The sequence below is a fragment of the Aedes aegypti genome, chromosome 2, assembly GCF_002204515.2.
Source record: "Aedes aegypti strain LVP_AGWG chromosome 2, AaegL5.0 Primary Assembly, whole genome shotgun sequence".
Lineage (NCBI taxonomy): Eukaryota > Metazoa > Arthropoda > Insecta > Diptera > Culicidae > Aedes > Aedes aegypti.
The window spans coordinates 446,607,667-446,632,894 of NC_035108.1; the positions used below are offsets into that span (position 1 = coordinate 446,607,667).

Sequence of the window (25,228 nt, forward strand, 5' to 3'; positions counted from 1 at the left end):
AAGTTTTTGGATGCGAGGAAATTGCGTCGGAAACTGTCATCAAAATGAAGTTGACAACAATGATAATTCGGTGAGCAATGAACATAACTTTTACAGTATTTTTATTCGAATGAATGAAACAAGTCACAAAACCACAAACATCAGGTTCTGTAGCCCTGCAGGATATCAGGGAAATCGACTACCACTGCACGCCGATTCATGCTTCAGGAAAGTGCGTTTCGACGGGAAGCCTTCTCCGCAAATTTCGCAGCCGTAGGGCATAACGCCCATATGGACGATACTTTCGTGTTCTGTCCTCTCCGTCAATCGCATGAAGCGCTTCTCGCAGTGGTTACATTGATATGGTTTGATGCCCGTATGGGACACCATGTGGCGGTTCAAGTTTGCCGTGTCGGTGAACCCTTTTCCACATTCTGAGCACTTGTGTCGCTTGACTTGGTCGTGAGTTCTCTTGTGGATAAAAAGAGACGATGAGTGTCGGAACGATTTTTGACAAATGTCACAAACGAACGGCTTATCATCGCTGTGCACTCTGTAATGATTTTCCAGGAACATCTTCGTACGGAATGCCATGCCGCATATCAAACATGTTAGCGTTTTTCCTTGCGTATGGATCAACTTATGTTGCTTCAGCACTGCATCACTGTAAAACGATTTAGAACAAACGTCGCATTCGTATGGTCTTATCTGCGCGTGTTTATTCTCATGAGCTTTCAGAGAGATTTCAGATTTATAAATTTTACCACATTGAGAACATTGGTGATGGGCTGCAGTCGATTGAAGTAGAGTGTATCGGTTGACGTAATGGGCATTTAGTTTTGCTTTAGATTCATATGGCTTACGACAAAAAGGGCACTGAAACTCGGAAGATGCGTATAGAGCATCAATCATAGTCAAGTTGTGATCTTTTGAGATGTGTTCAAGAAGCGCATCTTCAGAAGAGTGAGACGATGTACATTTTTTTACGCAACACAAATAACCATGTTTTTCCAAACGTGCTATTGATACGGGATATAGCTTTGGTGGTTCAATTGATTGGTTTAAATGACCCAATGCGTGTTTCTTGACAGCGTCAACGTTTAAAAATCTTCTGTTGCACTTTTTACATTCATATACCTTGTCGATACACTGGTTTCGATTTCGGTGTGCTTGTAGTAAAGATTTAGTACTGAATCTTTTATAGCAAAATCTGCAAACAAATTTCTTGTCCGCATTCACTCTATTATTTTTTCTTTTTGTTTCTTCGTGAATGACAACACCGTGTAATTTCAGTTCCTTTTCATTATCGAACAGCTTCCAACAACCACAGCACACGATTTGGTCTTGAACATCAATTACGTTGAACGCTTCAGACTCATCTCTGTCCCCATTGTCGTTGGTTTTGTTTTCCTTTTTAGAAGCTTCTGTGCGTTTTTTGCGGCTTCTCTTAGGACGCGAATCATTACTTTCTTCAAAATCAGATGAACTACTATCACTAAGCTGATAATCGTCACTTTCATCGAACATGTCCGTTTCGAATGACTCAGAAATTTTGTTGGGTTTCCCAACTGTTTCCTGGCGAACGTGTCGACGTTTAATAGCTTTCTCCTTAGGATCAAGAAGAGCTTTAGTGTCCCTATGCTGCTCGTGGTCCGAATAAGCTTCTTCTTCTTCTGGCAATGTATCGATGGTATCTTCCACTTCTAGTTTAATCTCCAAGTCAACAAACGATTCGATGTCATTTAATGATTCTGCATCACCTGACTGTATTATTCTTCGCATATGGTCATCGCATTCCTTTGCATTTTGGATGAACAAAGTGATCGATTTTATTGCTTCCAGACATGGTTGACATATTTCCGAAGGCATACCGTCGCCTGGGACAATCTAGAATCGCAAGACAAAATTTTCCGTTAGAATAGGGTCTTAAAGCTCTTTCCCAATATAAGTAACTAACGCTTTAGTTTAGGCCAGAAACACAAGTTTACTCAGTTTTTGAATGTTTTGACGTTGGATAACGTCTTTCGGCAACATATGGGGGTACATGTAACGAAAAATGGTCAGGTTTTGACCGCTAATAACTCAGTCATTTATCGATAGATTTTCAATATTTATCCATGAATCGATTGGAAATTTATCTACGCGTCGATTCAAATTGAGGACACTATTGATTATTCGCAACAAACTATTGAAAAATCGTAAAACGTTGACCCCTTTCTTATCTAACCAATCACGTCCAAGCACATTTTTGTATTCCGGTTCCCTCTATAAAAGCGCACCGCACCCTGCTTCTTCCTTCAGTCTTCTTTTTGCGGTCGGACTGTGAACACGGTCGGGCGAGTCATTTTCGCTTTGCGTTTGCACCCGCTTCACAGTTCAATTTGTGTCGTCGGAAGAGGAAGACGCAAGATTGATTTGCGGCGGCGATGCCGATGGCTTGGGCGCTTCTCCGAGCGGCGAACTACTGCCGCTTAGAGAAGCGCCCAAGCCATCGTCATCGCCGCCGAAAATTTATCCGCGCTTGCAGATTTCGACTCGTAATAAATTCAGTTTCGATGGTCAAGAAGCAAGCCCGCTAGGAACGAAATAACGCAGGCCCTCTGAGTTGCTGATCCGAGGAGCTGCTGCTAATCGAGCGTCGGATTGGTGAAATCGCACAAGATGTCAAGAATGAGCTTCGTTTCCAGATTTCGACGCCCGGTGATCCACAACCCGCTGGTCTTGTGCGCCATCCAAGTCACGAAATATTTAGCTGGTTCGTCGTATAAGCAAATCGGCGCTTTTCAGGGCCATCAAAAGTGTTGAAAAGAGTTAAAAGAATAATATTTCCGACCTTATTACATCTTATATTTCTCAATCAATCTCACAGCTTCATACAAAATTTAATTTGTCATGAATAATTGATGGCACGACAATTTGATACTGTATTACCGGACGTAGCTGCAGTGCCGTCGGGGTGAGTGTTCAACATTTCACAACGGTTGTAAAATAGAGTGGCATTTCCAACAGCTTCTTAGACTTGCCATATTTTATGATAACATATGTAACAAAATTGCGACATATTTAGAATGCTTCTGAAAAGAAATTCTCATTGAACAATTTTCATCATTTTGGCATCCATGGATCAGAAATTTTCCTTCATACTAAAGATAACTATTGATTATCAATAGCTAACCATTGAATATTAGAAATCTTTCTACGAATCGACTCCAATAATTAGAACTATTGATTTTCATGAATAAACTTTTAAAAAATTGATAAATATCAAGGCATGTCTTATTTTCCATAGAAAAGCACATTTTTCTTGTGTATTCCTAGCACAGACATCATTGCTCGATATCTTAGCCACTTTCGTCATGCAAAGGGACACGCCCCTTTCGGTCTTCTTCTCACTCCTCTTTATTCTATCGTGTTCAGTCGAAGCCAACCAAGCTTCAATGAGCCCCGCGCACATGGAGAAGAACTCCTATCGGAATAAATTTTACACATTCGTCGCTGCCGCTGCTTCTGCTTTTGTTTATTCCCAACCCAAGCTGAATGCTGCGGGTTCCGTGAAATCGCTCATCATGACCATGGGCATCCAGCTAGGCCATCAAATTCGTGGAGAACTCGTTTAGAAACCTTGAAAATTGCCGTCGGAGGAGTGAGCAAACCAACAAAAACAACGAAGCACAAAATTATCGACCGCATTTCGATTTAATCGTCTTCGGTAATCTTTTGGTGAGTTTCTGTCTAACAATAGATTGACAACCCAGTTCGATCGACGGTGACTAGCCCCAATCGTCCTTTTCAGGACGACTATTTCATTTTGAAAGAGTTGTGAGAATTTTCCACCGTGAAGAGCGACATTACTGGTGATTGGATGAAAACTTTGATAAAACTTTGTTTGGAGACCGTGTTATTTTCCCTATCTTTTGTCTCACTCTAACAATTATCATCAAAACTTTGCAGAAGCAAATCTCTAGTTTTAGTGAACCGATTAAACTGAAAATTTAATGGATTGTGCACTACATATATATAATGCTAGGGATACATTTTTCGCATCGATATATTGAGTGGTACTTGAGATTAACTTTTCGAATGGAGAGGGTGATTAAAACACCGTCCCGTGCGGCCTTAATCAAGAAGTCCTGATCGATTTCACCGCCAGCAACAACGATTGCTGTGGCGCACAAGATTCGCAAACTCTGCACCTGTAATGATGTACAGCTGGGCTTGTTAGATGATTATGGTGATATTTGCGCTGCCGAGATCACTATAATGAATTGTCGGGCACTACTGGTTTGCCTCTAAATTTCTCCGGATAATACAATGAAGCAGAAGAAGTTCTTCATGGCGCGGAACTTCTTCGAGAATCAAAAGGAGACCATGCCAATCATCGTGACAGGTAACTTCAACATCGATTTGAGCAAAAAGGAGTACACAGAGTTAGCGGACTTCATGGACAAGAACCTCAACCTCAAATTGGCTTCGGAATCCACTAAAGCAATCAATCTTAGTGGATCATGAATGGACCTAATGTTCAACCGGTATATTTTTTTGGAGAGCAAAAGTTACCGCTCATGCTTCTTTTTCCATCGACCGGTTCTATCGGTGTTGAAGTGTTAACCGAACCAACCAAATAATAACACTCAATGTCCATAATAGATCAGAATTGACATGCAACAAATAGTTTGAAAATTGATTAGATATTTAGATTTCTAGGTAAATCTTTCATAAGTTCGTGACGGTCCTAAATCAGGAAATAGAAGAAGCTAACGTTATCCAACGTCAACTTGGCGGTCGTATCTCGGAAACAACCTCTTACTTTTTCATTGGATTGAGTCCAAAAATCTTATTTTTCCGGTTCTTGAGATTTTGTAGTTTAAAATCAAATTTTGGGTGTATTTTGTTTTCCGTATCCCTTCCAAAATGTCAGATAGGAACAACCCGTGTTAAAAAAAAACCCTTGTGGCGTTTTTGCGACTAACAGAACGTCAAACATGAACAAAAGCGTCAAGGTTTATTTTGATCCCATTTTAAAATTGAAGCAATAAGATAAATTAAGATTAGGATATTTAAAGATATAATATTATAAAAGGAAACCAAACCTCAAATGATCAGCAGTCTAGAGAACAAAGCAGCGCTCTGAGCTGAAAGTTTGATCATCACCAGTATGCAACAATTCCATCAAAATGTCAACGCGAACGGATGTTAGTTTCTCTAGATCTGTAAACTTAAAAATTTGAAGATTGGATTTATTTTATAATCACTTTAAAGTTCAAATTTTATATAACCGGTATTTGAGCTACTGAACTAAACTACAATTTAATTTAAATTTTATGTAAGGGAATTTACGGTGATAATGCAGGATGCCCAGTGTGCCTTGCCTACCCGTATCATAAAAAAACGATTTAGAATCGAATAAGATATAACATATTTTAAATTAAATTAAGACGCTAACATGTTATTTTTTGTATGGCAAAATTTTAGCGTGCTCAAACCAAAGACAATTTTTTTCCAACTCACCGTGCGATCGACCCACTGCGTCAAACAATCCGCGATGTAAACATTGACCTCATCGACTTCGATGTTGGTAAAAATGGACCGAAAATCGCTCCCAACCAGCTCACTTCCGCGTTCATTCAGACACGTGCGACAAACATCCATTTCACTGATTGCGGTGACACGAAAACTGCGGATTTTTCACTAAAATTTCACGCAGGTTTTGGGATTTATAACAGACGCAAACTTTTACAAACGGCACCGCGTTGAGATCGCGAGAGATGCAAAACAACGGAAGTGGTGCCAGTTTGAAGCGATTAGCTTCAAATAGTGTACGCGGAGCTGAATTTTAATGATTGATGATCGATGACTGTTTCGCGACTCGCGTCGCTCAAACGTCAAATTCGGATATCAAAACAAAAAGTGTAACAAAACTATTAATTTGTGAGTTAGTGAAGATTTTTCGTAAAAATCAGTAATTATTAAGAGTTACTCAACTCAAACAAGTGTTTTAAAGTGTGGCGTACCCCCAGTTAACCATGCAGCCGGTGGAGAATCTCTGCCGGATATGCACCCGGGACGAGGAGGGGCGGTCTTTCGTTTGCATTTTCAACACGAAGCTGGAGCTGGAGAAGGGTGCAGGGATGGACCCGGAACGAAGGGATGAAAGCGAGCCGGAGTCGGTTCCTCTGGTCCGGACCGTTGCGGAAGTTATGGCTGGCTGCTTGGACATCGAGGTAGGTATTTAAATATTCCATCCATAGGCTAGGAAATTTTGAGGATCGCTATACTATTAGTTATAGCAGAGGTTCCCAAACTGTTTAGGATCGTGTCGACCTTAATGATTTTCGTTTTATGTATTTTCGTATATGTCATGTTGTACATTTACATAACAATATGTATCTTGAAGACAAGAAGTATAACTTAGTACGAAATATTATTATGTGCAGGGATGGAAAATGTACTGTAGCAAACATTTACCACCTCGACATTCACATGTTTCTGCACGACCATTAACCCAAACTAACAGGAGTGCCAACCGGCACCTCAGGATTGATGCCAGTGAGATCCTGATTATGGCATACTGGTCGCGATACAAACGGACAAGGCATGGAACTACGAGTAGGAGTGCTTCGAGCACATTGGTACCAACGCCAGTACGGCCCCAATTATGTATACTGGCAGCGCATGGCTAAAGACAAGTAACGGTATATGTACTGGATAATATGCTTTGAGGCCGACAGCGGCGACATTCTACTCCCTTAGTAGGGTCGGGTGACACTGGCCCGAAACGGCGAGTGGGTTAATGGCGCAGGCTGCCCCCGTCCCGTAAAACCGTGGCAGGCCTTTGAGTACGTTCCAAATCCGTCGCCTGGTTGGGAGTAGGCTCAGATGCCATTACCTGACCTGCGCCGATCCGGCTCTGAACATAGTACCACATAAAGGACTATGTCAAACCTTAGCATGGCCTCCCTGCTTGCATAGATAACCATGGGATCATAAAGGCGACTATTCCAGCGGAGACACTAGGTCGTGTCAGACCGAAGTGTTTTCCTTCACCAGGCAATGCGATACGCGATGCAAAAGAGGGGACCTTCTGAGGATGAATACGTGGCGAAAAGACGTATGGTTGCTAAGGGAAAAGCAACCTACCCGGCCGTCCTCCAGAGCGGAAAAGCTGCAACGAGACAAACCCTGCGATCAAGAGTACATGGCAACAAAGGAGAGGCCAACACCATCCCTAAGGCCAAGAAAGCCAAGAAAGGAGCCACGGGATAACCCGAACTAGGCAGTGCATCCACAGGAACCACGGGCGCAAGGCAACAGCAACCCGTGGATACGAGTTGGAAATAGGAAAAAACAGAGGAAACTGAAAACGGAGCCCAAGGAGAGCGATGAACCGAAAACAGCGAAACGTAGGAATTTAGGCGAAGCCCTCGTTATCAAAACGGAGGAAGCGAAATATACCGAGATTCTGAAGGCGATGCGAAGCACGGAGAAGTTATCGCCATTGGGTGCAGACGTGCGGAGCATAAGGCGAACCAGGATTGGTGAAATGATCATAGTCTTAAAGAAGGACGCCAAGGAAAAGGGTGCAGTCTATAAGCAACTGGCACAAGAAGTACTTGGCGACGAGGTTGATGTAAGATCCCTTACTGCTGAAGCGACTCTCCAGTATAAAAATCTAGATGAGGTCACCGACGCAGCGGAAGTCTCGGCTCCTCTCAAAGAGCAGTGTGACATCGACGTAGCCAGTAAGGCCATCCACCTTAGAAAGGGCCCGCAGGGCACCCAGGTGGCGGCGATCAGGCTGCCGGTCGCAGAGGCCAACAAAGCGAAGAACTTGGGCATACAAGGTACGCTGGTCGGTTTGCCGGCTGAGCATACAACAGCCTCCTGAAGTTTGCTTCAAGTGTTTCGGGAAGGGCCATAAGTCGTGGAATTGCAATGGTCCCGACAGAAGTAAGATGTGCAGAAAATGCGGCACCGAAGGCCACAGGGCAAGCGATTGTAAGCAAATCGCTAAATGCCTAATATGTGTCGATAGAGCAGACAACGGACACTTAACGGGCGGACCCAAATGTCCGGGCACAATTGGACTATCAAAGCAGCCAAAACGGAAGTAACACAGTTAAATTTAAACCACCTGGACCTAAACGGTGTAGAGCTAGATGCCTGGAAAACCCCTCCTAGAGAGAACAGGCCACCGGTGTACTGGTGGTGCGAATCAATTGCAAATCTTCGAGCAATCTGCTTTCGGGCTTGTTACTGTTGGGGAATAAAATCCAAAATCATGCCTAATAAAAAGAAAAAGTCAGTAAGGTTAAAATGTTAGTCGCTTAAATCTATATTAAACTTAAATTATGTATGTACTAAAAAGTAATTAAAACTTAAAAGAAATCTTTACAATATGCATGCGTACTTAATATATTAATAGAAATAAGTAAAATTATTAAAAAGAAATCATGATTGTTAAACAGAACAAAATTTGTAAAACACATTGTAGAACATTGCACACAACACACTAAAAACTGCTGCAGGGGAAACTTTCGAGGAGTTGTCGCGAGTTGAGGAAAGGACTGGCAAAAAGAGATGAAAAGGGAATTTGGTATGGAAAGGGTAGGCTACTGGGGAAATTAAAAAGCTGGTTCCGTCTCTTTCTTGTAGTGAACGCCAAAGCTAGAAGACGTTTGATTTCAGCTAAAGCTGTTAAAAAAGCTAAAGTTAAACTTTAAGCGAATACCACCAGTGGTACAAAATACCTCGAATTACACCGTAAAATAAGTGATAACTGAATCAGGTATGCTATTCCAATAATTAGAAATAATTATTAATCAATAAACCCAGTAGCCCATAAACCCAACCCTAAACCTACCCTAACCCTTTCATGCCATTAGGACCCATTAGTGCTTTGCATGAACGTTTTGAGGCGCCCAGCCCAAATTAGAAGTAGATACCGCCGAAGAAACCGGATAATACACCCGATTGGTCAACGTTCCTTCCCGATCGGGCTAATAGGACTCCGAATTCCGCACATTCAGCTCAATCTCCCACCCCATTGTCGGTCGAAGGCCATTCCCGACAGGAATATAACCTTTGAGGACCCGACATCTCGAACGAGTGGAGCAGCCACGTGCCGCCTAGTTCGAGATAGGCTACGTGAACACCGGATGTATGGAAGCGACAGAAATTGGTGCTACTACCAAAGGCGGGGAAACCACCAGGTGACCCGTCGGCGTATAGACCTATCTAAGATACGACGGGCAAGTCATTCGCGAGATTTTTTTTTTTTTTTTAGTATCATTCCAAACATTACATTCATTTCTTATATCTAGGTGTTCTGTGGTTCTTTGTTATTAGACACCACTATCATCCTAATTTGGTAAAACAAATTTAAAATTTTATTAACATTTTGTTAACAACATATAACATTTCATTTGCCGTAGCAGTTCAGATTTTCTACAGATGAGTTGATTTCACCTGCTTATAAGAGAAAAAAAAACGCTTTAAATATACTTAACCTAACTTAACCTAAACATATAACGCATTAATCGTGGCAATAGAAGATTGTAACGATTTTTGCCTGAAATTATTTATTATTTTATTTGACATTTGTTCCAATGTTTCAACATTGGATATTCTATGTAACTCATTGGTACTATACCAGGGAGGAAGCCTCAGAATCATTTTCAAAATTTTATTTTGAATTCTCTGCAGAGCTTTCTTCCTGGTATTACAACAGCTAGTCCATATTGGTACAGCATACAACATGGCTGGCCTGAAAATTTGTTTGAATATCAAAAGCTTGTTCTTAAGACAAAGTTTTGATTTTCTATTAATAAGGGGATAAAGACATTTTACATATTTATTACATTTGGCTTGAATGCCCTCAATGTGATTTTTGAAAGTTAAATTCTTATCAAGCATGAGCCCTAGATACTTAACTTCATCTGACCAATTTATTGGAATCCCTCTCATCGTGACAACATGTCTACTTGAAGGTTTCAAATAAAGAGCTTTTGGTTTATGTGGGAATATTATTAGTTGAGTTTTGGAAGCATTAGGAGAAATCTTCCATTTTTGCAAGTATGAAGAAAAAATATCCAAACTTTTTTGCAATCGACTACAGATGACACGCAGGCTTCGTCCTTTGGCGGAGAGGCCTGTGTCATCCGCAAACAAAGATTTTTGACATCCCTGAGGTAACTCAGGTAAGTCAGATGTGAAAATATTGTATAATATTGGTCCCAACATGCTGCCTTGAGGAACACCAGCTCTTACAGGAAGTCTTTCAGATCTGGAGTTCTGATAATTAACCTGAAGTGTACGATTTGACAGATAACTTTGAATTATTCTAACAATGTATGTTGGAAAATTAAAGTTTTTTTAATTTTACAATAAAATCTTCATGCCAAACACTGTCGAATGCTTTTTCTATATCTAGAAGAGCAAGACCAGTAGAATAGCCTTCAGATTTGTTGGAACGGATCAAATTTGTTACACGTAAAAGTTGATGAGTGGTCGAATGTCCATGGCAGAATCCGAACTGTTCATTGGCAAAAATTGAATTTTCGTTGATGTGGGCCATCATTCTGTTCAAAATAACCTTTTCAAAAAGTTTACTGATGGAGGAAAGCAAACTGATTGGACGATAGCTAGAAGCTTCTGCAGGATTTTTGTCTGGTTTTAAATTGGAACAACCTTAGCATTTTTCCATTTGTCAAGAAAATATGCTAATTGAAAACATTTGTTAAATATATCAACTAGAAATGATAAGCTACTTTCTGGAAGTTTCTTGATGAGGATGTAGAAAATTTCATCATCGCCAGGAGCTTTCATATTTTTGAATTTTTTAATGATAGTTCTCACTTCTTCCAAATCAGTCTCCCAGGCATTTTCGAAAACGTTCTCTTGATTGAATATATTTTCGAACTCCTGAGTAACTTCATTTTCAATTGGACTAGTAAGCCCTAAATTAAAATTGTGCGCACTTTCAAACTGCATAGCAAGTTTTCGAGCTTTTTCGCAATTAGTTAGTAATAATTTGTTTTCCTCTTTCAATGCCGGTATAGGCTTCTGAGTTTTTTTCAAGATTTTAGATAATTTCCAAAAGGGCTTAGAGCCAGGGTCCAATTGAAAAAATTTATTTTCAAAATTTTTGTTTCTTAATTGAGCAAAACGCTTTTTGATTTCTTTCAGCAGGATCGCGAGTGCGTTGAAATTGCCTTCTCATCACGTTTTTAAGACGGATCAAGAGTTTAAGATCATCGTCTATAATCACGGATTCAAATTTTACTTCACATTTTGGAATTGCAATGCTTCTGGCTTCAACAATGGAATTTGTTAAAGTTTCAAGAGCATTGTCAATATCAAGTTTAGTTTCTAAAGAAATGTTAACATCAAGATTAGAGTCAACATACGTTTTATATATATTCCAGTCGGCTCGTAAATAATTGAAAGTGGAGCTGATAGGATTGAGAATCGCTTCTTGGGATATTTGAAATGTAACAGGGACATGATCAGAATCAAAAGTAATCAGTTGGCTACAAAGATGACTAGAGTCGGTTAAGACCAAATCAATCGTAGATGGATTTCTAGAAGAGGAAAAACATGTAGGGCTATCAGGGTATTGAATTGAGAAATATCCTGAAGAGCACTCATCAAATAAAATTCTGCCGTTGGAATTACTTTGAGAATTATTCCATGACCGATGTTTGGCATTATAGTCACCAATGACAAATTTTTTTGACTTATTGCGAGTCAATTTTCGCAAGTCAGTTTGGAGCAAATTAACTTGCTGTCCAGAGCATTGAAAAGGCAAATAGGCAGCTATGAAAGTATATTTACCAGACTGTGTTTCAACAAAAACACCTAAAGTTTCAAATGACGAAAACAGTTGATGTTTTATACGCCTATGAATGATGATTGCAATTCCCCCACATGCCCCATCAAGTAGATCGTTACGATAAACAAAAAAGTTAGGATCTCTTTTGAGTTTAGATCCAGGTTTTAAATAAGTTTCGGTAATAACTGCTATATGCACGTTATTTTTTTTTATTAAGGCACTCCGTACTTGTGGCCACTACTGTGCCGGAATCAGTTTATCTGTATCTTCCTTACCGATACAGTTCTATTTTTAACTAATCTATATTTACATCTGCTTTCACTCTCTTTTGCTCTTTTGCTCTCACACCGAGCAGGTAGGAGAGTGCTCTGCTGTTGGTCCAATCGATTTCCATAAGCCATAGTCCATTGGTCTTGCGGTGGTTCGTTTTGCCGTGTTCCTGAGTCGTTTGAGGCTAGCTGCCTGTGAAGTGGGTCAGTTTGTCTCAGTCACCATCTGATACTGACGGAGGATGGATGTTCTCCCCTAAGCACGGTCCTCCGTGCGGCGTCTTCTGGTGGCTGGACGGGTTATTTTTTGGAGGGGCTGGGAATTGAATCCATGACCTTCCGCTTATGAAGCGAAAGCGTAACCTCAAGGCTACGGACCCCCCTATATGCACGTTATTAACCGTAAGAAAATTAAACAGTTCGTCCTCTTTACCATTCAGAGAACGAGCATTCCAATTTAAAATATTTAAATTATTATTTGGATCCATTAGAAAAACGTAATCCAATAACAATTTGATTTGTAAATTTTACACCTACTTGGACTGCTTCAGTCATAGTGGTGGCTTTGAACATTGTATCAATCATTAGATTCAATTGTTCAGTTAGAAAATTGAAATCAGAGGCAGACATGTCATGTGATTTCCCATTAGAATTTCCGGTAGACGAAGAAGCGGAATTACCTGTGGCGGTAGGGTTTTTTCCATTTGATTTGAAACAAGTAGAATGGGTACCCATGGATCGAACAGGGGAGGAGTTCAAATTTCCTGCTACGATATCGGCAAAGGATTTACCGTGGGTAGATACATTCGAAATTGAAAGATTCGAACGGCTACCCGACGGATTAAAATTAGTTTGTGAATGAGCATGATTATGATCTTCCTGATGGGTATGATTCATGATCAAGCGATCGTTAACTGAAAAATGAGCATTGTTCGATACTCTACCAGGCAAATTGCGGAAACGACCGTTATCGTAACGGATATTATCTTTCATCTGCCTGGCACGAGCCTCAACGACTCTTTTGTGTGAAGGGCATTCCCAAAAGTTAGCTTTATGAGGGCCCTTGCAATTGGCACATTCAAACTTTCTGGTATCTTCTTTCACAGGACAGACGTCCTCAGCGTGAGAAGAACCTCCGCAAATCATGCATTTAGCATCCATGCGACAATTTTTTGTACCATGACCCCACTTTTGGCACCGACGGCACTGAGTGGGGTTCTGGTAATTTCCTCCAGGTTTCTGGAAATGTTCCCATGTCACACGGACATCGAACAAAAGTTTTGCTTTTTCTAAAGCTTTAATATTATTTAGTCCTTTTTTGTTAAAGTGAACTAAATAATATTCTTGAGAAAGCCCTTTCCGAACAATGCCAGATTGGGTTCTCTTTTTCATAATGATTACTTGGACTGGGGAAAATCCAAGTAAATCATTTATTCCATTTTTGATCTCTTCAGGTGACTTATAGTCACTTGAAAGGTCTCAAGACAACTTTGAGCAAACGTTCAGTTTTGTCGTCATAAGTAAAAAAATTGTGCTCCTTCTCTTCAAGATGTCTAAGAAGAAGTTCACGATCTTTAAGAGTTTCCGGCAAAACGCGACAGTCTCCTTTCTTTGCGATTTGGAAGGAAACCTTGATTCCCCTAATGGAGTTCAAGATCTCCTGCCTAAATCCCCCAAATTCGGAACAACTGACCACGATAGGCGGCACTCTTTGCTTCCTCACTTGAATCAAAGAGCCTGGGCTAGAGGCTGCTTCGATTTGGTGTTCGGAAAATTTGTCTAGAGCATCGAACTGATTGCTCATTTCGATACAATTATTCATTTCACCCTTGGAAGAAAGTTCGCATTCCGGGGAAACGTCCTTTCTTCCATTCTTGCCACGTGTAGTGACAGTTTTAAAACCCACTTTTTTGGAAGGAAGTAGTAAATTCAGAGATTCACCCTTCCTTTTGTTAGTTGTTGATACCATGTTTAGTTAATAAACGAAAGAAGACGTGACCTTCGAGAGGTTTTTTTCCAAGACGGTGTCCAAGAAGGATTACCACCGCTAGCTTTCGCCAACGGGTCCAACGAAAAATCGAAGGCACGGGTCCAAACAAGGATCGTAAAGGGATCAATAGTAGAAAAAATAGTACTGAAAAGTACTGTTTTAGTAGCACTGAAAAGTACCGTTTTTAATTTTAGCACTGAAAAGTACTGTTTTTGTAGCACTGAAAAGTACTGTTTTATTGCTTTAGGTAGTTTTTAAGAAAACTTCCAAGAGCAGAGAGAATTCGTGTACGCACAGCACGAAGGTACGATGCGCACTGTCATTGGAGAGGTTGATTCTCAACAGGCTAGAACCGTATACGGAAAGTGCGGACGGCCTGTCCAACAACCAATTTGGATTCAGAAAAGGTAAATCTACTCTGGACGCATTCCAGTCGGTCGTTCAGACAGCTGAGGTGGCAATCGAGCATAAAAGGAGCGGCATCCGTTACTGCGCGATTGTCACTTTGGATGTGAAAAATGCCTTCAACAGCACAAGCTGGGAAGCAATAGCACACGCGCTTCACCGCCTCAAGGTACCGGTTCAGTTGTGTAAGCTTCTAGAAAGCTATTTTGATGGTAGGATTCTACTGTATGACACAGAGGAGGGGCAGAAAAGCGTTCGAATTACCGCGGGAGTACCTCAAGGTTCAATCCTGGGCTCGCTGTTATGGAATACGATGTACGATGTACGTCGACGATATCACCCTAGTGGTCTAGGGTGAATCGATGGAGGAAGTAAAGTTGACAGCAGCGCACTCTATTTCCATAGTTGAGGAATGGATGAAGTCTAGGAAACAAGGCCCGTCACAAGACTGAGGTGGTGGTGATAAACAACCGCAAGTCCGAGCAACGGGTGCTTATCTCGGTAGGTGATAGCACCATAGAGTCCGAGGGATCCCTTAGGCATATTGGGGTAATGATCGATGTCAAGCTCAGTTTCGCTAGCCACGTTGAATATGCCTGTAAAAGGGCAGCTATAGCGGCGCTTTCGAGGATGATGTCCAACAGCTCTGCTGTAATTGCCAGCAAACGCAAGCCACTGGCAAGCGTGGCGTTATCCATACTAAGGTATGGAGGACCAATCTGGTCAAAAGCGCTTAGAACGAGCAGAAACCTAAAGCGGTTGGAAAGCACGTACAGGATAATGTGCTTAAGAGTAGCAAGTGCATACCGGACGGTATCTAAAGAGGCCGTATGCATCATAGCCGGGATGACGCCCATCGGGCTCATCATCAAGGAAGATGTTCAATGCTTCATCCAAAGGGGTACCAGAGGAGTCCGTGACACGTGTAAAGAGGAAACGTTCAGAAGCTGGCAGCAGGAATGGGATAACTCCACTAAGGGTAGATGGACCCATCGGCTAATACCAAATGTGTCAGATTGGTATGGTAGAAACCATGGGGAAGTGAACTTCCACCTGGCGCAGTTTCTGTCAGGACATGGTTGCTATAGACAGTACCTGCGTAGGTTTGGGCACTCAGAATCTCCTGCGTGCCACAATTTTGCTGGTGTGGAGGAAACAGCGGAGCATGTCGTGTTCGATTGCCCCCGTTTCATTGTTGTTAGAGGTCGCATGCTCACTACATGCGGAGGGGACACGTCCCCCGACAATATAATAGAGAGAATGTGTGCGGATGCCGAGTGCTGGAATGCAGTAACTACGGCTGTCACTCACATTATGTTAGAATTGCAGCGCCTATGGCGCGCCGAACAAGAGTTGGCTGCAGAGGATTAGCCCTGCCGAGGCTGGTCCCTTGTAACATTGTTTGAGTCGGCTAGGAGAAGCAGTTTGCCTAGGCTACATCTGCTACACGTGTTGTGCTATATGCACAGGCCCCTCCCCGAAGAAATACCGTAAGGTGGTTCCCGGGAGATAAGAATCTGAGGCCAAGGGTAATGTCGATGCACCATACACCACTCGAGCAGTTCTAAAAGAATTGCTCAAGTACAGTGCATGGGCTGGTTTTAGCGGGTCGCCGTTGGTGCGTCATCCCCGCATTCCCTCAGTTACCTTCTCAGGGGATCTGTTTGCAGATTTCCGCCTTGTAAAAAACAAAAAAAAATGGCGCATTCGAAAGACAATGAGTTAATCTTATTTCGTAGGTATTTTGACATGCACATTTGCTGAATGTTGTTTACTAAATTTGTACGTAAAGCCGTGACATTTTTCAAAACTGCATTAAGGTGATTATAAATCGAAGCCAAACTTTGAATTTTCAAATGTACAAGACTGGAGAATCTGAAAACCGTTCGCGTTGAAAATCAATCAAATTGCTTGCTTGCTGGTGGTGACCAATGGGATAAATTTTCAACGTGGTGCGCTGTTTGGTTCTCCAGACTTGTGCTCTTAAAAATTCGAGCTGTGGCTTCGTTCTATAATCACCTTAAAGAAATATGTCTCGTTATCTCAGCATTGGATCGACCAAAATTTTATATTCTTATATTATTTGAAGATCACTTGTGAAAATTCGGCGAAAAAAATTAGCCATTCAAGTCGTCGTATGATGTAATAAGGTACCGTGGGGCAAGTGGGTAATGGATTTCGCATAGTTGGGATTATTCAAATTCTAGAGCCCCTAAATTAAAACAAATAAGGTCGTGTATATTTTCTGGCTTGACTCTCACCAAATATAAGCAGTATACTGAAATTGATTGTTATGTAAAATTGAAGATAAAAGTACAGAATTTTTTTTTGAAAAACCTCTCCTTACTTTTCACTTGCCCCACAGGTGGGGCAAGTGAAAAGTTTATCGTTTTGACAAATAAATTCAAAAACTAACAGTTACATTCACAATTTCCATTACCTTTAACATTTGTTAAGGCGTCCCAATGAACAATAACATAAGTAATATGTAAACAATATGAGAGAATATGTAAACAAAGAAAATTTTATTCTTGTTACTTGAATTTTCTTCTGTTCAGTTATGTTTGTTGAAATGATTCGACAACATTATAATTGCAACATATACAATTTTAGTTCTTACATCATGGGACAGCAATTGCATTTCTGATCTCTAGAATTTCCACCGCTCATTATGTGTTTTTAAGAAAATCGGATATGACGTCGGATAACTCTTCAAGAGAAATCAAACGAAATCCTTCAGTAAAGTATTTAGAAACTTTTTTATGTGGATACACCTATACCCCATTTTTATGTTTTGAACTAGCTTTACATTGAGGTTACGCTTTCGCTTCATAAGCGGAAGGTCATGGGTTCGATTCCCAGCCCCTCCACGAAAAACCCGTCCAGCCACCAGAAGACGCCTCACGGAGGATCGTGCTTTGGGGAGCACATCCATCCTCCGTCAGTATCAGATGGTGACTGAGACAAACTGACCCTCTTCGCAGGCAGCGGTCTCACTAATAGCAGAGCTATATAGATCTATATCAATAAAGAAGGTACAGATCAACTGAGTCCGGCACAGTAGTGGCCACGAGCACGGAGCGCCTAAAAAAAAAGAGCTTTACATAGACATTCCACAAGATCTCCGTGCGTTCTCTTATATTGGAACTTTTCAATCAACATCTTCCTTTTAATCGGCTTTCCGAAGTAAACATATTAATATCGTATTATTTGACAACCTTTTTTTTAGAGAAGTTTCATGATTTGGCCATGATAATAGCATTTAACGCTTTGAGTATGTATAGTGTTTCTTGAATTATCAGCACGTTCTGTTGTTCTATGATAATTGCGAACCTTTTATACTTATAGCTACCTAGAGAGAAAACACAAATTCAATCTCTAATGAGAAACTTTTCACTTGCCCCACGTGATTAGAAAATTGACAGTGTTTCAATTTAGTTATTTTTAGGTCTATGTCAAATTATTTCTAAAACTTTTTTTTATTGCAGTTTAAAACTGTCAGAGGGGACAACTTAGAAGTGGTACAGAAAATTATTTTCCGCATCTTTTTTCTACAGAAAACAAATATAACAAAAATAAGATTGCACGCCGCCAACTTGTTACGGAGTTATAGTTGACAGGTTAACAATATTTCGCTCTATTATGCAATAATGGCTGAAAAATCTCAGAAATCTCTTGCCTGTCGTAATGTTCTGAATGGCCTCAAAGATTTACGCATGAGTTTAAAACATTAATTCACATATTCAGTAAAATATTCCAATTATTTTCACTTACCCCATTTACCCACTTGCCCCGCGGTACCTTATGTATTTTTGTTAATATCTCTGCCGTCTTTCGACCAATTTAAATTAAATAAATTATAGAGCGTTAAAGATTTTACAGAATTTTCTTGTTTCAAGTGAACCTAATCTTTTGCATGATGGTTTGAATGACTATTTTATTACAATTAGATAGTTTTCAGATTTTTTCGTTAAATTTTCGCGTGCACTTCAAATAATATAATATTATTGTTATAACGACGCACTAATTTAAAATTTTGGTCGATCCAATGCTGGAAAAATTAACCATGTTTTTTCAGTGTATTTTTTGTATTTCACAAGTTTAGGTAAAAACTTTATGAACGAAATTAAAAAAAAAAACAAAAATCGTGAAAATACCCGCGAAGTAAGAATAACTCATTGTTTTTTGAATGCGTTGTTCCAATTGGACGTCTTATTACAGACAAAACACTTTTGTCTGTTTTTGAGGGGGGTGAACCCAAACACGGAAGTGTACGATTCACGTAAAAGCCCAACAAACATATTTTCTGGAATAATTTTGTGTGCAACACTCTAAATCTATACCGTAAGGACGCCATTCATCGCTCATGCTCCATTCACCGCTCATTGAATTATTTTGAAAAATCTGAACAAATTTTCGCAATAAAAGTCATCAACATGTATTAGTATACCAGAATAGATTGTATCAGAATGAAATTCATATGATTTAATTTTATATACTATTTATAACGAATAATTTTAGGCTGTTTAAGGCGGAAAACATGAGTTGAACAATGTTTTTATTATGGCAGATCGAAAAATGCTTCTTAGCTGCCACGCTTTAATATGTTGTTGTACTATAGTACAAAGATAACAACCAGCTAATGAAAGTAAATTAATTCCAACTAATTGTATATATAGAGCCTCATACTTAGGATGAGCGGTGAATGGCGCCCTTCACATGTATCATTGGCATACATGTTATTCGGTACCATTATACGTTGTTCACATTTCAACTTCTTTTCTACAAAAACAAATGTTTTATCTTGCGTCTAGCGCAAAAAGTCGCGAAAAATATTGAAAACCCGATTTTTGACAGAATTTAATGTATTGAAATGCTGTTAAATGAGCGGTGAATGGCGTCTTTACGGTACAACCTCTTCAATCATAAAACTATAACTAATAGTGAAACGATCCTCAAAATTTCATGAAAAACTACTGTCTGATGATCTGGGACCTTCCTTAGCCGAGTGGTTAGAGTCCGCGGCTACAAAGCAAAGCCATGCTGAAGGTGTCTGGGTTCGATTCCCGGTCGGTCCAGGATCTTTTCGTAATAGAAATTTCCTTGACTTCCCTGGGCATATAGTATCATCGTACTTGCCACACGATATACGAATGCGAAAATGGCATTTTAGGCAAAGAAAGCTCTCAGTTAATAACTGTGGAAGTGCTCATAAGAACACTAAACTGAGAAGCAGGCTCTGTCCCAGGGGACGTTAATGCCAAGAAGAAGAAGATGATCTAACCAGGGTGACCAGCGCACCGGGAAATCGGGAAAATCGGGAAAAAGTAATGTTTTTAACCAGCACGATCTGTACCAGTGCTTCCCAAACTTTTTCAACTTTCGCCCCCTTGAGGCCCCCTAATATGTGATTCACATATTTTAATTAAGCGCTGTACGCCAGAAAATTTCCTTGACTCGCATATCCATAGAATCAAAATACAATAAATTTTATGTACATTTAAAAATATTTTCTTAAATATCGATAACCCACAGTTACTATGAATGATTTATTGGACTGTAATTTATAATATCGATTTTAACAATATCTTGCGTGCATTACAGGCTACTGAATCAGTCATTCCATCATCTGCCGTTTCTAAAATTACTGCAATAATAAAATAAAATTGTGAATAATAAATGTTTAATGTTTCTGGGAACGCATTTTTATCCAATCCAAATACCCTGAAACATATATGAAAATCCAGAATGTTTTTCAACTCATTGTTCAATGCAATTTTTCTAACACCAAGAAAACTCAATTTTTTCGGAAGTTCTGAAAGTTCAAATCTGACGCATCTCTGAAAATTCTTCAAATGTATTTTTAAAACACTTTTTAAAAATACATTTGAAGAAATTACGTCTTTAGAATCGTTGGAACCCGACTTTTGTTTGCTAAATTTTTCAATATTTGTTTCTAAAATGACTTATACCATAATAACTAATGAAAAAGAGTGCAACCGGAACATAAAAATGGGCACATTAGATTTTTTTGTCCGTTCTAAAAACTCATGATATTAAAAAACCTGAATGCATCACACAATCATCAAGTGTTGTCTATCATAATTTGAAAATGATCATGATTAGAGATATAACGGTTTAAGGTAAAATAATCCTGGAAATTGTTAAGTTTGGAATTGATTAACCATCAGATATGTGACCTCCAAAGGTTATCAGTAATTATTTTCAAATACTCCCGTGTTAGCTTTTTAGCCCCCTTTCTAGATTTTTCGCCACCCAAATTCTGTTTTACAAATTTTCGCCCACTGGAGCCTGAAAATCGCCCCAGGGGGGTGAGTTTGCCCACTTTGAGAATCACTGATCTATACTTTAGTGGATTTTTACTAAAGTTTTTGAATTCGAATCCCAAGTTAGTCAATAAAGCCAAGAACATATTCTTTATTTTTTATCACACGCAAAAAAATTGTGCGGTAAAAACTACCATTTTAGGGGGTTAACTTAAGCGCTCGCACCGGCAATTTTCAGCAGACCAGAAATGCGCTTGATTTTACCATGTCTGTAATTGGAATCAGATTGTTGTAAATTATTTACGTCAAATGTACCAATAATGCGGTGGGGTCTACCGTAAACATAGTAAATTGGTCTGAATTTCCATGGTAGTTTTAAGAACGGGCGTAGTCAGGTAAAATAGTTATTTTTACCACAGAATTTTTTCCCGTGCAGAAATAATTGCTTTGAGAAAATGTTCTAGATTTGTGGGGATAAAACATAACAAAAAATTATATGCTGATGACCATAGAACGAAATGTTGAACAATTGATATATTCATTTTTATGTCTACCAAACCTGTGACCGTTTAAAATTTAAACTATGATTCATTCAAAAATTGACTCGATCCCATAATATAAGCAAGGGTCAATCTTTTTTAGCACTGAACTTTTTCATAACAAATTTTACGATTACCTAAAATGACCGTCGTAAAATATCGTTTCATAGATCAAACTGAAATTTAGCAGAATCAGTATAAGCCCAGAAAATTTGAATGCGCAGCAAAATATCTGATTTCCGTCTACCCCTAATAGAAATGCTTTGGTTTAAACAAAAAACTCGTACTTAAAAGTCGTTTGAAATAGTAAAAAAATCGCAATAATGTTTCTTAGCATATCATTAAACCGGGAATATTTTTGAAATATCGGGAAAAAACGGGAGAAAACCGGGAATTTGAAATTGACTTTTCACTGGCCACCCTGTCTAACATAATCACGATTTCATTCCTTGTTTCTCGAATTTTCCAGATCAAGCCGAACGACCAAATGCCTCGGAAGATTTGTCCGGATTGCAAGAGTCGGCTGCAGCAATCGTGGGCCTTGCGGGAAACGTTCAAGGCTAGCGAGAAGCGGCTGAGGAAGCTCCTTCGAAGCGAATCGATCTCACCAACGGTGAAGCTGGAGATCACCATGGAAGAGGGATCCGCCGATGAGGACTTCTCCATGCAAATGTCTTTTGTGGATGACGATAATGATGATGGTGAGGTGGAGGATGAGCCTGTTAAAGGGGTGGACAATCGTAACGATCCTCTGAATTCGGAGCTCAGTTGGAAATTATCTGATCTGTCGAAGGGACACTACAGAACCAGGAAAGGAGATTCCCCAACTTGGGAATGGGTTGAGGCCGATGATCATCGTTGCTGTGGATGTTTTCAAGTCTTCAATTCCAAAGCTGCTTTGGAGAAACACTGCAAGCGAGATCATAAGGCAGAGCCCCATGGAGATAGAAATAAACGTTTTGAATGCGGTTCATGCTTGAAGCTTTTCGCCTCGACAGATTCCTTGAATCTCCATCAGAAAATTGCCCGAACCAGGCAACTGTTGCACTGTAATGTATGCGATGTCCTATCGCCAAGCAAAAGGCAACTGAATGCTCATCTGAAAACACATTCTGCTAAGGAAATTGAAAGGAATCGCTTTAGCAGTACCGCCAAACCGAAACTCGATTCTTCGACATCTACAGACGCCCCGTTGGAAAAGAGTCGCTCGAAGAAGATCTTCATCACATTCGACTACTACACCTTCGATGGTTATTTCTGCTGCGACTGCTCGACCTATTGCGACAGTAAGCGGGAAATGAAACGCCATGGCGAGAAGCACCATCAGGGTAATCGCGGCTTCAACGAAGAATTCTCATGCTTCGCTTGCATGAGATCGTTCGAGGCGAAAGAAGACTTCGAAAGGCACATGCTAGATCTGAACGCCAGGCACATTTACTACTGCAAAACGTGCCAGGAAACGTTCCGCACAGCTGAGAAGCTGAAGGAACACCAGCAGAACAGCGCCAGTCACGAAGGATTCGTGGAATTGGATATGCTGGACGTAAAGGAAGAGATCGAAGTGGAGGAAAAGGTGGAGATTTTAAAAATCCAACCGGTGTCGGCGGCGGCTTCTCAAATTAGCAGACGAAGGAGGACCACCACGAAGGTGGAACGCAGAGAATCTCCTGTGGACGATGGTGGCAGCGGGGCCGATGATGCAGACGATGATGAAGACTATGAACCGGAGGAAGAGCAAAACTATAAGGAACCGTACGGACGGCGGCTCTACTTGCTGGTAAGTGCATAATCGTTGTTCATAAAATTCATGATTGGGATTCTATGTCACTATTCCGTAGCCCGAATGATGGAAATAGTCTCTGTTTTTGACAACTAAACTAAACTATTGGTGCAGGTTTTGCAAGAAAATTCTAAATCGCAATATTGAACAACAGGCACGAAAGTCCATCACCTTGTCGTAGTCCCAGGCGGGATCCAAACAAACTAGAATGTTTGCCAGAAACCTTCACACAATTTTGCACACCTTCCATCGTCGCTCTTATCAGTCTCGTGAGCTTCCCGTGAAAGCTGTTCTCGTCCATAATTTTCCATAGCTCTACGCGGTCGATACTTGAAAGCGATGAAAAAGTGATGGATTGGGACCTGGTATTCACGACATTTTTGGAGGATTTGCCGTACAGTAAAGATCTGTTTCGATTTGATAATTTCCCACGAACTCGCTTACTATAGGTGACAGACGACGGAAGATGATCTGGGATAACACTTTGAAGGCCGCATTTAGAATGGTGATCGCTCGAAAGTTCTCACAATCTAACTTGTCGCCTTTCTTGTAGATGGGGCATACACCCCTTTCTTCTACCCCTCCGGTAGCTGTTCTGTTTCCCAGATTGTGCCTAGCAGCCGGTGCATCCTTACCAGCAGCTTTATTGTTCTTGAGCTGGTAAATGGCATGCTTAACCTCCCTCAAAGTGGGGACTGGTTGGTTTCCATCCTCCGCAGTACCGAAGAAGGCATTTCCTCCGTTGTCCCGACCTTCGTTGCCTGTGCTCTCAGCGCCATTCAGATGTTCGTGGAAGTGCTGCTTCCACCTTTCGATCACCTCACGCTCGTCCGTCAAAATGCTCCCTTCCTTATCCCTGCACATCTCGGCTCGCGGCACGAAGCCGTTGAGCTTCTGATAGAACTTGCGTGTTTCTTGAGACCGGCACAGCTGTTCCATCTCATCGCACTCCGTCTCCTCCAGGCGGCGTTTTTTCTCCCGAAAGAGGCGGGTCTGCTGTTGCCGTTTCCGTCTATAACGCTCCACGTTCTGCCGGGTCCCTTGCTGCAGAATGACCGCCCGCGCTGCGCTCTTCTCCTCCAAAATCTGGCTACATTCCTCGTCAAACCAATCGTTCCATCGACTCCGTCCCACGTACCCGACGTTGCTCTCAGCTGCATTGTTGATGGCTGCCTTCACTGTTCTCCAGCAGTCCTCAAGAGGGGTTTCATTCAGCTCACCCTCTTCCGGTAATGCAGCCACGAGGTCCGGCGCGTATGCCGCTGCGACATCCGGTAGCTTGAGTCGCTCTAGGTCGTACCGGGGCACAGTGCTTCGATTGTATGGGACCTCGGGACAAAAATTATAACTTCCGTTATAGGCGTTTTAGCACAAAAATGTTTATAGGAATGTGGTCAGGAATCATTAGGGCTATAATTGACATAAATGACCTATGTTATATATGTATCCGCATAAGTGACATATGCGCAAATTTTTTTATGTTTGGTTTCATAAAGATGTGATCTCTTCTAAAAATTGTTGGAGATAGCCAAATTTTATATTAGCAAAAACTACTCGCAATTAATTGATCTAATGAGTGGCTCAAACAGTCTTGGGAACTGTGACCACAATTCACCACAGTTCATCGATTCTGCCATTCCACCAAAACACAAAGCAGCAGCAGCATCAATACCATCAGGCGTTGCGCTGCCAACGGTTCACACACTGCTTGACTGTTTTTGTCTCTCCACTATGACCATTTTCGGGCAGCCATTCCGAGCTGAATGATTGAAAAAAGTGTTAAATCATTCAATCGCTAATATTTCGCTTGTGTTTTCAACTAATTGAAATCTATTAGCTCTAACAGAAAGACCACAATCATTCCGTTACGATACATATAAACAAGTTCAATTTCATACTGCCTTTATCGAGCAAAAATGCAAAACCCCGAAAACCGCAAAAATCGTGTCACCACTGTGCTCGAGTCATTTCGCATTCGGGGTTGAAAAACGTTAGGAAGAAGAAGATTACATTTTTTGAAGAGCCGTGACATTTTTTGTTTTGAACCGTCATGGTTTGCTTTGGATTTTGATGGTCGTGTAGAAAGATGTAAATGTAGAGGCGGTAAATGTTTGCTCCAGTACTTTTCTCATCCCTAGGCTCAAACGCC

The 25,228-nt window shown here is 40.7% G+C and overlaps 2 protein-coding genes across 4 annotated transcripts in view; one reads left to right on the forward strand and one right to left on the reverse strand.

The window, feature by feature from the left end:
- Positions 1-63: 63 nt before the first annotated feature.
- LOC110677156 (zinc finger protein 2-like) lies at positions 64-5,767 on the reverse strand. Its single transcript, XM_021847976.1, has 2 exons — positions 5,488-5,767; positions 64-1,866 (listed from the first exon to the last, which is right to left on the reverse strand). The coding sequence occupies exons 1-2, from the start codon at positions 5,626-5,628 to the stop codon at positions 166-168; spliced, it is 1,842 nt and encodes a 613-aa protein (XP_021703668.1). The 5' UTR covers positions 5,629-5,767; the 3' UTR covers positions 64-165.
- Positions 5,768-5,847: 80 nt separating this feature from the next.
- The window catches only part of LOC5573456 (zinc finger protein 14), a 79,383-nt gene continuing 60,002 nt past the window's right edge, over positions 5,848-25,228 (forward strand). For 2 of the 3 annotated variants that reach the window (XM_021847977.1, XM_021847979.1), the window contains exons 1-2: positions 5,848-6,200; positions 21,769-23,076. In XM_021847977.1, coding sequence (XP_021703669.1) covers positions 6,003-6,200; positions 21,769-23,076 — 1,506 coding nt within the window. In that variant the 5' untranslated portion in view covers positions 5,848-6,002. The remainder of the gene's footprint in view (positions 6,201-21,768; positions 23,077-25,228) is intronic. The other variant, XM_021847980.1, reaches the window with a different exon arrangement.